Source organism: Lissotriton vulgaris, chromosome 6 (genome assembly GCF_964263255.1).
Source record: "Lissotriton vulgaris chromosome 6, aLisVul1.2, whole genome shotgun sequence".
NCBI classification, from domain to species: domain Eukaryota; kingdom Metazoa; phylum Chordata; class Amphibia; order Caudata; family Salamandridae; genus Lissotriton; species Lissotriton vulgaris.
Genome location: NC_141694.1, coordinates 904,139,213 through 904,153,998, shown reverse-complemented (window position 1 = coordinate 904,153,998; position 14,786 = coordinate 904,139,213). Strand labels below are relative to the sequence as shown.

The following is a 14,786-nucleotide window of genomic DNA, read 5'->3' as shown; positions in this document are numbered from 1 at the left end:
TAGGAAACTGCTAAACTAAGAAGGGTTAGATTGGCTATGAGTTGTGATATTTCTTTATAATGACACTCTCTGAATAATTGGAAAAAGTTAGCTTGATAAGGGGTGCGGAATCTAATGGAGGTCCTCATAGAGAGGGAAGGGATACTTCTGCTTAATGGGGATCAATTGATCTGCTTAGTTTTTCATCGTAGCATCCATTGGAAATTCTCAATGATGCAAGGTTGTGAATTTCCTGAGAAGCTTGTTCAGAGAGAGGGGGACTCAATGGGTGATATATGTGCTTTCTCATATAGAAAAAGATTATTGGCGTGTATTGTGATTGTATTAGAGCTGTAGGGAATTGAAGCCTATAGCTTCTTTTCCCCCCTCTCGTCCACACAGATGGTCTGATTGCCAATGACCATGACTGATCTGAAATAGTGTACCTTACGAACACAATACTGCACATGGTGATATTATTAGAGGGATATTCGAATTGTAAGTATTGTATGATGTTACTTTTTCATTGATAAAATGTCGATGAAAATATTCAACGGAACATGTCACACTTAGGGGTTTCTTTGTAAAAAGAAAAATGTGGGTCTTGGATGCAAGGAAATGAATTCTGTAACATTTGAAAGTCTGAGATCTTCTGGTCACAATGGGTGCGCTTCAAGTAATAGATGGGTGTAGAGTCCTAAATGATTAGAATTTGATATGCATAGATGAGGATGGAGGGAGTCGCAACTACGGGGGTTGGTTTTAATGGATTTTATGTGTTTTTAAATATAGTTTTTGTATATATTTGTTTTACAGCGCTGATGAAGCCCTTGTTGAAGTGCAAAGTGCGCTGGCTGGACTTGATATTCCATATGTGAAGAATAAAGTGTTTTGAAGACTCATGTCTGTGTTTATGAACGAAGTGGAAGAACCTCTGAACCCATCTGGATGGACTTTAATATGATTCAATTCTGTCTGTCTTTATTATGAATAATATTCCAATACCCCAGTGATTATTTAGAGAGCACTCCGTATTCTGTTCGTATTAAGAACTGCTGTACGAAAACATTTTAGGATCAGGTGATGCTGATGAGGCATCAATGCATAAAGTGTACACCTGTCGATAGGAGCGCAAACCCTTTTTTGCTGTAGACTAATGTCATTGGAAATAGTGAAACATTTCTTTGTTTTGCTCTTTCAGGGTGAACGTCTGTGGGGGGCAGTGCTGTCAAGGCTGGAGCAAGGCCCCTGCATCAGAGAGGTGCACAAAACGTGAGTAGAACCTAACTGAAAGCGTTTAGTGCCAGGGGAGATTATTTATTTTTGGGCTTTTAAAGCATAACTTGTGTAAAATTGAAAAAAATAAATGGGCAGAAGGAAACATAAATGTACAGAATATCTGCCAAGGCCCAGAACATGGTGTATTTTTTGTTATCATTGAAGAGTGTGGAAATGGGCAATGATTCATGAGAGGTGAAGTCTCCAGTGGGTGAAGGTGCCCCTCCCCTCCTTCAACAATTGGTAATGAATAGAATATTTCATTCACAAATCCACATATATTGTGTATGCCATGTTTTTTAATGTGTAGTTAAATGAATGCAGTGTGATATAACCAAAGAAACTGGGTCATGTAAATATGACTCCGGGTATTGCCTGCTGACAACTCATTCCAGAATGGACTCTGTGAGGCCTTAAGCAATATTTTCTCACGTCAGTTATTGTTTACTGTTATAGTAACACCTTTCCTCTGTACTAATAAATGCATGAATCTGTGTCCAACAAATGACTGAATAATAAAACATGTATACATTTTACTGGAATCCAGACCCAAATACATGCATTGCTCCTGAACATCTGCAAAACTTTTAGGTGGAAGGATCTTGTGACATGCTGTTGAGAGGGAACTTTGCAGTGAAACGAATTGAAACACCGGAATAGTTTAGAAGGTTGTAACGTGGATATTGGTTGTGATGGAGAGAAAATAAATAGAGGGTTAATGAAAGTGAGTGGATAGCACAGACTTAATTTGGCCGAATTCTTTCACTACAGCCCAAAAAGAACAAAGAAAGTGCACTGCTTCGGTCTCCTTTCGCTCACCAAACTATCAGGGATTTTTGCACAGGAATCACAGAATTGCTTAACCCCTGTGAATAATATTTGCATTACTGCAATGCTAATTTACAATGTTATACTAACTGCTGTGATCATGAGATCAGCGTGGGTTTCATTCTCCTCCTAGGACGCTCGCTTTAGAAAGTGGACCCACCTAATATTTGCCCAGTTGTGGCCACATGTGTAGTGGTGAGCAATGGCACTCTGTTGTTGTGCCAATTGTAATGTTCTTAGGTTGTTTTGACACAGCCCCCTCAATGTTAAGCTGCTTGTGCAAAAACACCAGCTAGTTCAGCTGGAAAGAGCCCCGTGTTAAAGAAAAGTGCTGTGTTTCTTATTTTTAAACTCTGCTTTCTATTAAGAAGTGAGGCGCCATTTCCAACAAAATGATGTAGCTCATTTGATCAAATGATGCACTCAGCCAGTAGCGGCTGCCTCTGGATGGGGTGGTACTTGTGGTGGTGGGGGGAGGGGGTGATGAAGAGGAGGGGGTGCAGTGGGAATGAATAAAAAAAAAAAACTCTTTCCTGGGTATGACCGGCTGACGCCTCTCCTCCATCCTCTTCATCTTCTTCCTGCCTCGAGTCTCAGAAGCAGGAAGCACCCAGGCTTCCCTAAACCTATCACGACGCTGCTGTCACCATGATAGCAGCGTCGTGATTGGTCTGAGCGCCGTGGTTCGGCGCGTGGTCAGGGACTGGGAGCCTGTTCATGTTCTCAACCCAGGCTGCACAATACAGCTGGTGGAGAACATGCAAAGTAAGCATGACTGTTTGGCTGGTTCAAGGCGGCCGGCCAAACTGTCATGCGCACTTAGAAAGTGCCATGATTCCTCCCCCTGCTCTGGTGCTCTGACCAGCCCCGCTATGCATGAAACTGAACCACTGCAGTAGGAAAAATAAAATGATAATAACGTTGCGTTATTATCATTTTCTTTTTTCTTTTGAGCTGCTTGGAGGGCGGTGCAGCAAATCTCCTCCGCCTTATCGGAGGAGCCCCCGCTGCACTCAGCCTGCGTCTATCCCTATGGAATGAATCTGTGGCTGCTCATTATGGCCAAGTGCACGCGTTTGTCCATGATGAAAAATGAACAAAGGCTGTTTATTTGTGAAAAAATAAACTTGCCCTCGGAATATGAGTATGGATCCTTTTCACTTTAAGGAATACTTCTCTTATTACCTATGTAAAGGAAGCCCTTTCTAGTAGCACAGTGTTGTTTTGTAAGTCTGATGGATACACATTGTGTTATTGCAATGCGAGGAGTGCTTTGACTATTGTAGCTGTATTTAGATGTCTTTTTTTCTCTCCATCTTATCTGTTCCACTGTGTTACATGGCTGCACCTCAACCAGCGAAACTACAGGGCTCTGCATTCACCCTTTGAAAGAAAAGTAAAAAACAGGCTGAATTAACAGTTTAAGGCACTGAACGGGAAGGCAATAGGTAACAAGCATTTGCAATGCAATCGGTCTCGCCTTTGGGACCTTATAAGTATTTAGCCATGCAACACATTATGCTGGTTGCTGTAATATCTACTATTGTTTAACATGGAGCCTTCGACACTAATAGGCACATTACCATAGTATATAATCAATCAATCAATCAATCAGAGAACTTGTATAGCGCACTACTTACCCGTGAGGGTCTCAAGGCGCTGGGGGAGGGGGGTGCTGCTACTGCTCGAAGAGCCAGGTCTGGAAGAGCCTTCTGAAGGTGAGCAGGTCTTGGGTCTGCCGCAGATGGGAGGGGAGGGCGTTCCAGGTTTTGGCGGCGAGGAAAGAGAAGGATATGCCGGCGGAGGATGTTCATTGGATGCGCGGGACGGCGGCAAGGGCGAGGCTGTCTGAGCGGAGCTGGCGGGCTGGGGTGTAGAAGTTGAGTCTGTTGTTCAGGTAAGCTGGTCCGGTGTTGTGGAGCGCTTGGTGTGCGTGGGTGAAGAGCTTGAAGGTGATCCTCTTGTTGACTGGGAGCCAGCGCAGGTCTCTTAGGTGGAAGGTGATGTGGCTGCTGCGGAGGACATTTAGGATCATTCGGGCGGAGGCGTTTTGGATGCGTTGTAGTCGTCTCAGATGTTTGGCTGGGATTCCTGCTTAGAGTGCGTCGCCGTAGTCCAGACTGCTGCTGACAGGGCTTGGGTCACCATTCTTCTGGTGTCTGTCGGGATCTACTTGTAGATCCTGCGGAGGGTGTTGTAGCAGGAGGAGATGTTGTTTACCTGCTTTGCCATGGAGAGGGAGGAGTTGAGGATGAATCCTAGGTTGCGTGCGTGGTCCATGGGTTTAGGAGCTGTTCCTAGTGTGGTTGGCCACCAGGAGTCATCCCATGCAGAGGGGGTGGGGCCGACGATGTGGACTCCCGTCTTGTCCGAGTTCAGCTGGCTTTTCCTCATCCATTCGTCGACGGCCTTCATTCCCTCGTGGAGGTTGGTTTTGGCAGTGTTCGGGTCCTTGATGAGGGAGAGGATCAGTTGGGTGTTGTCGGCGTAGGAGATGATGTTCAGGTCGTGCTGGCGGGCCACTTGTGCGGGGGGGGCCATGTAGATGTTGAACAGGGTCGGGCTAAGGGATGAGCCTTGGGGTATGCCGCAGATGCTGTCAGTGGCTTCTGATCGGAAGGGTGGGAGGCTGACTCTCTGAGTTCTGCCGGAGAGGAAGGACGTGGTTGAGTCCAGGGCCTTCTTCTGGATTCCGGCCTCTTGGAGGCGTGTTCTTAGTGTGCGGTGGCAGACCGTGTCGAAGGCGGCTGACAGGTCCAGGAGGATGAGGGCTGAAGTTTCGCCGTTGTCTAGCTTGCATCTGATGTCGTCTGTGGCGGTGATGAGGGCTGTCTCGGTGCTGTGGTTTCGTCTGAATCCGGACTGGAATGGATCTAGGATGTTGTTGTCCTCGGGTGGCGGGTCAGCTGTATGTTGGCGATTTTCTCGATGACCTTTGCAGGGAAGGGGAGCAGGGAGATGAGCCGGAAGTTCTTGAAGACTTTGGGGTCTGCCTTGTGTTTTTTTTAGGAGGGCGTTGATCTCGGCGTGCTTCCCGCTGCCTTCCGTAGTTGGGGTGCGATGGTTGCATCAGCTTTGTTGAACACATGGTGTGGGCAGGGGTCTGATGAAGATCCTGAGTGGATGGAGTTCATAACCTTGCGTGTCTCGTCGTCACTGATGCTGGACCAGGAGGTCAGCTGGTTGGTGCAGGTGGTGCTTGGGGTGGGGTCTATTGTGGTGGGGGCAGATGAGGTGTTGAGGCTGTCGTGGATGTCGGCGATCTTGCGATGAAAGTAGGTGGCCAATGAGTCGCACAGGTCCTGCGAGGGCGGGATGTTGTTGGTGTTGGCGCTGTCCTTCACTATGTTAAAAAGTTCCTTGCTGTCGTGTGCGTTGTTGTCCAGGTGGGCTTTGAAGGAAGATCTCTTGGCTGTTCTGATGAGGTGGTGATGTCTGCGGGTGGCGTCTTTGTGGGCTGCGTGGCTGTCTGGTGTGCGGTCGTGGAGCCATTTCTTCTCCAGCTTCCGGCATGTGCGTTTAGAGGTTGGGAGTTCTTCGGTGAACCAGGCAGCTTTCTTGCTGGAGTGGTTGATGGAGGGTTTCCTGAGCGGGCGAGGGTGTTGGCTCAGTCGTCGATCCACTGTCTGAAGTTTCGGGCGGCGGTGTCTGAGTCTTGGAGTCTGTGGGCGGGTTCTGGGCGAGGGTGGGGGTCAGCTGGTCTTCAGGGACTTTGCTCCAGCAGTGGCGGGGCAGCTGTTGGGTGCGGTGGTGCGTGGAAGGTTTCTTGAAGGTGAAGTGGATGCAGCGGTGGTCGGTCCAGTGGAGTTCCGTGGTGTGGTTGAAGGCGATGTGGGTGCTTGTGGAGAAGACAGGGTCGAACGTGTGGCCGGTGGAGTGGGTTGCTTCGGTGATGAGTTGTCGGAGGTGGAGGTTGGCGAGGTTGTCGATCAGGGTGGCGGAGCTGGTGTCATTGTTGTTCTCGAGGTGGAAGTTCAGGTCCCCGAGGAGGATGTAGTCCGTGGAGGCGAGAGCGTGGGTGCTGGCGAGGTCAGCGATGGAGTTGCTGAAGAGGGCCCGGGGTGTCTGTAGATGAGTGTTCCTCTAAGGGTGGGGTTGGGGTCGGTGTGGATCCAGAAGTGAAGGTGTTCGGCGGAGTTGATGGAGTCGTCTGCAAGGGTGTGGACCTGGAGGGTGGACTTGTGGATGATGGCTATTCCTCCTCCGATTCCGTTGGTGTAGTCTCTGCGGGAGATCTTGTAGCCGTCCAGGATGGCTATGTCGTTGTCGGGTGCTGAGGAGTCGTTCCACCAGGTCTCAGTCAGGAAGGCCACGTCTGGGGCGGATGTGTCGAGCAGGTCTCAGAGCTCGACGGAGTGTTTGCGTGCGGAGCGGGTGTTGAGGAGTATGCAGCGGAGGTGGTAGGTCCGGTCCTTGGAGGTTTGGTGGTCCTGTCGCATGTGAAGTTGCAGGAGTGGCAGAAGAAGGGTCCGTGGGTGCGTTTCGGGGCTGCCTGGAAGCATCAGTGGTCTCGGCCGATGTTGAGAGTGTGGAGAGTGTTGGCGTCTTATCGGAGTCTGACGTTGTGGCGTGTGCAGGTTCCAGGTGTTCTGGCGCTGGGCGCGGTTCAGGCGTTGACGGGCGCAGACGGGTTTGCATTTGGCGCACCTACGGCCCGGCCGCACAGCGGCCGCCATTTAGGGCGGGGAGGGAGGAGTAGCTGGGAGGCGGGAGCGGGGCGGCGAGGGGGCATGTCCGCAGGGGGCAGCGGTGGAATGCGTGGGATACAGAAGGGAAGAAGGTGGGGGGAGCGAGCTGGACCGGAGCGGTCAAAAAACGGAGCGGAAATCGGCGAAAATACACAGATTTACCCTGACAATAAAAACAGAACAGTAAAAACAGTGCACAGAGCAATCACAGTGACAATAATCAGTACACAGAGCAAACCCAAGGGTCACGGCGGTGAGCAGTGGCAGAAGGGGAGCAGGTGGCGCAAACTCACGCACAAGGCAGGAGCAGGCAGTCAGCTAGTGGAGCTGTTCGGCAGCAGGTGGGTGACCTGGCCTGCAAGCAGAGACAGGGGTCATATAATGTTTATGATAATATTTACAAAACAGTTTCAGCGGCTCAGTTAGAGTGGAAGCAACCTTGTTAAACACATGACCACCTAATGACCATCATTTCAAGTTTATGCTAGCAGCCGACATTTGTATCAAGTTAGTTTAAAATGCCGTAGTGCTTTAGTGATTTTTCAATGCACACAATACTAAAACAATTAAACCAAATAATTTTTTTTTATAGACAATAATCAGGCTTCCAGCCAAGTCCAACATACCAGGATGGCACAGACTCAGTTTTTTACAAAACATGACTTTTCTGGGTTGTGTGGCAAATAATTATGAAAATAACGCTGCACATGATTCCGTCTCAAACTTTTGATATGTAACACATCTGAGCATACAAAGTTTAAACAAACACGGCACAATATAGACCTGCTTGAAACGATCAAGACCAAAGCCACTGGGACCAGACTGGGTGCAAAAGAAAACATTTCATCTTCCTCTTTGTTCACTAAACATAAGCAACCATTGGTCTCCAGTCGCACAGGTTTTATCTGCGGGGTAATCCCGGGAGGCTTTGATGCACTGTGGCGTCTACAACTCAGATGCACACGGCCCTTAAAAAATGTAGACTCGGGGTCAGCTTGGTCTGTAGACAAGTAGCCTGGTACAGAGCTCTCTACACAGACAGTCCTGTTCAGCAACAAGAAGCAGCGTGAGTAAAGTAAGAGGCAGTCCGGTGCAGAGCTTTGTACAGAGATTCCCCTGTACAGACAGAAGGCAGCCTGGGTCACAGCTCTGCAAACACGCAATCTGGTTCAGAGCAGGCAGCCCAGTACGGAGTTGTATAAAGAGATACCCCAGAAAAGCTGCGAGATAAATGGATTTTAACTACTGAAAACAAGCCAATCCTATAACACAAAAGAAAATGCACATGCACAAGCATGTGCAATTTCTAGGTACATTTTGAAACTCCCTACAGAAGGGCTCTCGCTGCGCGAGCCCTAAAAAGTGAATCACATTAAGACATCCAAATTGGAAGAGAAATTTGCAGTACCTGAATGCAATTAATAAAATGGAGTAACAAGGCAACCCATCGAGAAAAGTGTCCACAATTATATTATCAATCAGGAAACCCCTGCTAAAATATTAAGTGTGGCGCCCTTGTTGTTGTTAATGCTCAGAGTTTAGCGCGGCACCTGGGCGCAGGACAGCAATGAGGAAAAGAGAGTACAAAAGCGGGCGCCGTGGTGGGAACAAAAATACAAATGGCATTTGTTTCTTTTATTCAAAACATCTATGATTGCGAAGAGGTTCATCGAGCTCATCTAACATGCGGGTGTGCATAGAGCAGATAAACTTGGCATGGCTGCCAAGACACTATTATGAGAATATTTAATGCAGAGAAGTGCGTGACAAAACTAGGATAAACTAGTCAAAGAACATTTTCTGCTAGTAAAACCGAAGTAGGAGGTCATTGTAAATTTCCCACAATTCTCAGTAATGAAAAAAAATAGACCGTAGCGGACTTGCTTACAAGCAGTTATTTTCTTTACCAGAACATAAGAACACTTTCAGAAATGAACTGACATTCATTTATATAAATATCTGCAGCAGCCTTTCATTGCGGTACTGACCAATAAAAATAATACTTTCTCCGGTTATTACCCGAAATCAGGACGGCTTTAAATTAAAATGCGGCAGAAATGAGAGCCTGAAATGTTAATGGTGGGCCATTCAATTACAATCATATTTTAAAGGAAGGCTAATGTTGGGGCTCTACCTTTTGTTCAAGGCACAGATTTTGCACGAGTGGCAGCAATAAGTGTATAGTCATTAATAACAAAGGTGTTTGTGGGTGAGGCACGGGATTGGTTCATGAAAATAAGGCCCACACTCACTGAGTTATAACTTTGTAGCTGTTCACAAACGCGTTCAGTACCTTTTACGAGTTCTCTATGTATTTCTAAATTAATCAGTGGGACAGGGAGATTATGTGAATTTAACGGGCGGGTGGGTGTTGGTGGTGAGGGGGGTGCGGCTGGGAGCTAAAGCTGAAGAAATCGGAGGAAGGAGGAGGAGGGACTCGGAGCTGCAGCCCGAGGACAGGAAGTGAGCGTGGGCGCGAGCGACTTCAAGATAACGCCAATTAAAACTTTAATCAAATTAACAGCGTAGGAAATGTTGCTTGTTTGTAAATCCCACTCTCAATAGACCAAAACATTGGCATGTAAACTAGCCAACGACTGTCTCCACACAACCTGAAAGAAGTGGGCTAAAGTAAACGTTATCCCCCTTGAGTATACAGTGCCTGCAGAGAGATTCCAGTCGCTGCAATCTACACTGTCACAGATGAATGCTCGGCTCACTTCGAGTCCGAGTAAGGAGAGCAGAAGGAGGAGCATGACGAGGCATAGGAAGGCGAAAGACGTGGCTCATTCAAGAAGCACGGCCACGCTAAATAACAAGGGACGGGCGATTAGAACCTGGTTAATTTTCAGCACAGAAGTGCTTCACGGCACGCACTCAGCAGCTGCGATTCTGCGAAGGCACGACCGAAAAGCAAAAATAAACCAAACACACACACCGTTTCCCTTGTGGGAGCGAGCAGTGGCACCATCTGTTTTGAAGAGAATTACTAACAGATGGCACCGCTGCTCACTCCCGCAAGGGAAACGCCAAACGTGCACGCGTTGCAATAGAAAGCAATGCAATATGTGCAAGCTTTTGCCAAAATGCTGATCGATTCCAAAAGGTCCCCTCCTATTCAGCGCATGTGCGCATCATAGGCGAGACCTAAAAAGGCTGCAGTGCAAAGCAGCGCATCACAGAGCGCATTCCCATTTGGGTTTATATCCCCAAAAACATGATGCACTCCATGGCATATGTTACCTCTGTAATTGGCTGTACGTTCACTTAATCCATTTTTAGGGCTCGGGCCTCGCCTTCCACGAAGTGGAGAGGCGGAGCTTGCGAGCTCTTTAGTATTTAGAAAAAAAAATTCAGAAAGGGCTCCGGCTGGCAAATTCCTTAGTTTTTTATGGCATCTGCCTAGTGATTCGTCTTCGCTGTGCTGTGTATTTAGTAGCGTTGACGTGATAGGCTGTAAGTAATTTACGCATGCCCGATGTGGCATATTGTGTGCGCGAACGAGCACGGAGAGTGATTAATCTTAATTAGGAGCTGTCAGAGTACCCGTGTAATGCAATCCAGATGTGCGCGCGTTCACCATCTAGCATATAGTCGATGAGTCGTCCACATTGCCTCCCCCTTGCACCCCTTCGCCTTTGGCAGCGCGCAGACAGACCTGAACAAGGCCGGTTTTGTTTGGAAAAATGTTACTTCCCCGGACATTCTGTGTAGGGCTGTTTACATCGGATGAAAGCTAGCGTCCAGCCAGGCAGAACGCATTCGTGGAGCGCTTGTGTTCAGCAGACATGTGATTTTGTTTTATATATATATTTCCTGGAAGCTACATATATGTGTCAGTTTGTAGAAATGCATCACGGGGTGGGGGCTCAGGTCATCTCTCAGCAGTTGACTTGGGCAGGGGGGATAATGAATAGCAGAGGGGCGTTGCGGGGAGCAGCCGCGCAGTCACCCGTTCATAACAAAAGGCCCCGACGCTCCCTGCAGGGGAGTCGGGCTGTTTGGGAAGGAGCGCTGACAGAGATGCTGCACGGGGTGGGGCGAGGCGACAGGAAATGTGTTCTCTTTAATCCTTCGCTCCCTGCGGCTATGGTAATCTGTATATTAACATATAGGACTTGTTACCTCACTAATGCATTTCTTTAACCGCCTTACCAGAGGCTTCCCGGGAAACGCGGTCAAGGTGTTTTTTTGAGTGTTGGGGGAGGCGAGGGGGCGGGGTGGCAGGCCCTCAAGTTAAGATGGGCTAATTTGGATGGCGACATCTTGTGCTTTCTGTGGTCTGAACCTCAGTGTCCTGTCGTGAACTTTCACTGCTCGTTTGACACCAGTGGTCATTACATTGTGTAGCCTTTTCTGCTCTCCCTTCTGGCTGTACTTGGGAGTGTCCACAGAGGCCATTGTGTTACACTTTTTAGCACACGCCATAGTTCTGGGGGTAGCTGCTCTTAAGTCACGAGGTCTTCTCCAACGTGCCTACGCCTAGGCATATCTTAAACTACCCCACGCACCCCATTGGTTTATTATCCCAATTGACCCCAGCACAAACACCATACACTTGCAGCCCTTATGCTTGAAAGATGTATTTGTAATAGTTTTTGTTAAGGGCAATTTTAAGATGATTTAAATCCAATAATACGAGTAGAACATACCTAAACAGACTAGGTAAAAAATTCTACTAAGAACCAGGTTCCAGTGAAGAGTAGTTTTAGACAGTGATCTATTGTTCAGTCTGGTCTGATACCTCAACAGTGCTCCCAGCTTTCATGCAATAAATGTGAATCGCTCTAAAGGGCTTGCACCAGCTTTTTCGGAGGTTAACACATGGTGTTGGCAGTGCACAGATTTCTCTACTACCACCACCACCAGTACTAACAGTACCACGACCACCAGTACTACCACTACCAGTACTACCAATTCCAGTACCACTACCACCACCAGTACTACCACCACTAGTACCACCACCACCAGTACTACCACTACCAGTACTACGGGCAGCAGTACCACCACCACTAGCCCTACCACTACCGGTACCACCACCAGTACTACCACTACCAGTACCACCACCACCAGTACCACCACCACCAGTACCACCACTACCAGTACTACCAACACCCCCAGTACTACCAGTCCTACAGCCACCAGTACTACAACTACCACCACCACCAGTACTAACAGTACCACGACCACCAGTACTACCACTACCAGTACTACCAATTCCAGTACCACTACCACCACCAGTACTACCACCACTAATACCACCACCACCAGTACTACCACTACCAGTACTACGGGCAGCAGTACCACCACCACTAGCACTACCACTACCGGTACCACCACCAGTACTACCACTACCAGTACCACCACCACCAGTACCACCACTACCAGTACTACCACCAGCAGTACTACCACCAACAGTACTACCACTACCAGTACCACCACCTCCAGTACTACCACTACTACCACTACCAGTACCACCACCACCACCAGTACTACCAGTAACACCACCACCAGTACTACCACTACCAGTACCACCACCACCACCAGTACTTCCAGTACTACCACCATCAGTACTACCATTTCTACCACCACCAGTACTACCACTACTACAGCCACCAGTACTACCACTACTACAGCCACCAGTACTACCACTACCACCACCACCAGTACTACCACTACCACTACCACCAGTAATACCAGTACTACCACCATCAATACTACCAGTACTACCACCACCAGTACTACCACTACTACAGCCACCAGTACTACCACTACTACAGCCACCAGTACTACCACCACCACCACCAGTACTACCAGTACCACCACCACCAGTACCACCACCACCAGTACCACCACCACCAGTACTACCACCAGCAGTACTACCACCAACAGTACTACCACCAACAGTACTACCACCTCCAGTACTACCACTACTACCACTACCAGTACCACCACCACCACCGGTACTTTCAGTACTACCACCATCAGTACTACCATTACTACCACTACTACAGCCACCAGTACTACCACTACTACAGCCACCAGTACTACCACTACCACCATCACCAGTACTACCACTACCACGACCACCAGTACTACCACTACTACCACTACCAGTACCACCACCACCACCAGTACTTCCAGTACTACCACCATCAGTACTACCATTACTACCACTACTACAGCCACCAGTACTACCACTACTACAGCCACCAGTACTACCACTAACACCACCACCAGTACTACCACTACCACGACCACCAGTACTACCACTACCACTACTACCACTACCAGTACCACCACCACCACCAGTACTTCCAGTACTACCACAATCAGTACTACCATTACTACCACTACTACAGCCACCAGTACTACCACTACTACAGCCACCAGTACTACCACTACCACCACCACCAGTACTACCACTACCACGACCACCAGTACTACCACTACTACCACTACCAGTACCACCACCACCACCAGTACTTCCAGTACTACCACCATCAGTACTACCATTACTACCACTACTACAGCCACCAGTACTACCACTACTACAGCCACCAGTACTACCACTACCACCACCACCAGTACTACCACTACCACGACCACCAGTACTACCACTACCAGTACTACCAATACCAGTACCACTACCACCACCAGTACTACCATCACCAGTACCACCACCACCAGTACTACCACTACCAGTACTACGGGCAGCAGTACCACCACCACTAGCAGTACCAATACCGGTACCACCACCAGTACTACCACTACCAGTACCACCACCACTAGTACCACCACTACCAGTACTACCACCAGCAGTACTACCACCAACAGTACTACCACTACCAGTACCACCACCACCAGTACCACCACCACCAGTACTACCACTACTACAGCCACCAGTACTACCACCACCACCAGTACTACCAGTACCACCACCACCAGTACTACCACTACCAGTACTACCACTACCAGTACTACCACTACTAGCAGTACCACAACCACCACCACTACTACCAGGCTAGCGATGACAGCGCATATCTACAGGATAGCAATGACAGCGCATATCTACAGGCTAGTGAAGCCAATGCATATCTACAGGCTAGCGATGACCGTGCATATCTACAGGCTAGTAAAGCCAATGCATATCTACAGGCTAGAGATGACAGTGCATATCTACAGGCTAGCGATGACAGAGCATATCTACAGGCTAGTGATGACAGTGCATATCTACAGGCTAGTGAAGCCAATGCATATCTACAGGCTAGTGAAGCCATAGCAATGACAGTGCATATCTACAGGCTAGCGATGACGGTGCATATCTACAGGCTAGTGAAGCCAATGCATATCTACAGGCTAGTGAAGCCAATGCATATCTACAGGCTAGCGATGACAGTGCATATCTACAGGCTAGCGATGACAGTGCATATCTACAGGCTAGCAATGATAATGCATATCTACAGGCTAGCGACGACAGCGCATATCTACAGGATAGCAATGACAGCGCATATCTACAGGCTAGCGATGACAGAGCATATGTACAGGCTAGCGATGACAGTGCATATCTACAGGCTAGTGAAGCCAATGCATATCTACAGGCTAGCGATGACAGTGCATATCTACAGGCTAGCGATGACAGAGCATATCTACAGGCTAGCGATGACAGTGCATATCTACAGGCTAGCGATGATAATGCATATCTACAGGCTAGCGACGACAGCGCATATCTACAGGATAGCAATGACAGCGCATATCTACAGGCTAGCGATGACAGTGCATATCTACAGGCTAGCGATGACGGTGCATATCTACAGGCTAGTGAAGCCAATGCATATCTACAGGCTAGCGATGACAGTGCATATCTACAGGCTAGCGATGACAGTGCATACACTCACAAGGAGACCACAGCCAGCTGAGGTGCAATCTTCTTCCACTCACAAGAACGACATCACAGGCAGCAGCAGTGCAAGCTTCTTACACTCACAAGGAGACCACAGGCAGCAGAGGTGC

At 48.4% G+C, this 14,786-nt stretch overlaps 1 protein-coding gene across 1 annotated transcript in view; it reads left to right on the top strand.

The window, feature by feature from the left end:
- Positions 1-14,786, top strand: part of LTBP1 (latent transforming growth factor beta binding protein 1) — a 1,129,437-nt gene that overhangs the window by 48,850 nt on the left and 1,065,801 nt on the right. Inside the window, exon 2 of the mRNA XM_086926894.1 lies at positions 1,181-1,251. Coding sequence (XP_086783020.1) covers positions 1,181-1,251 — 71 coding nt within the window. The remainder of the gene's footprint in view (positions 1-1,180; positions 1,252-14,786) is intronic.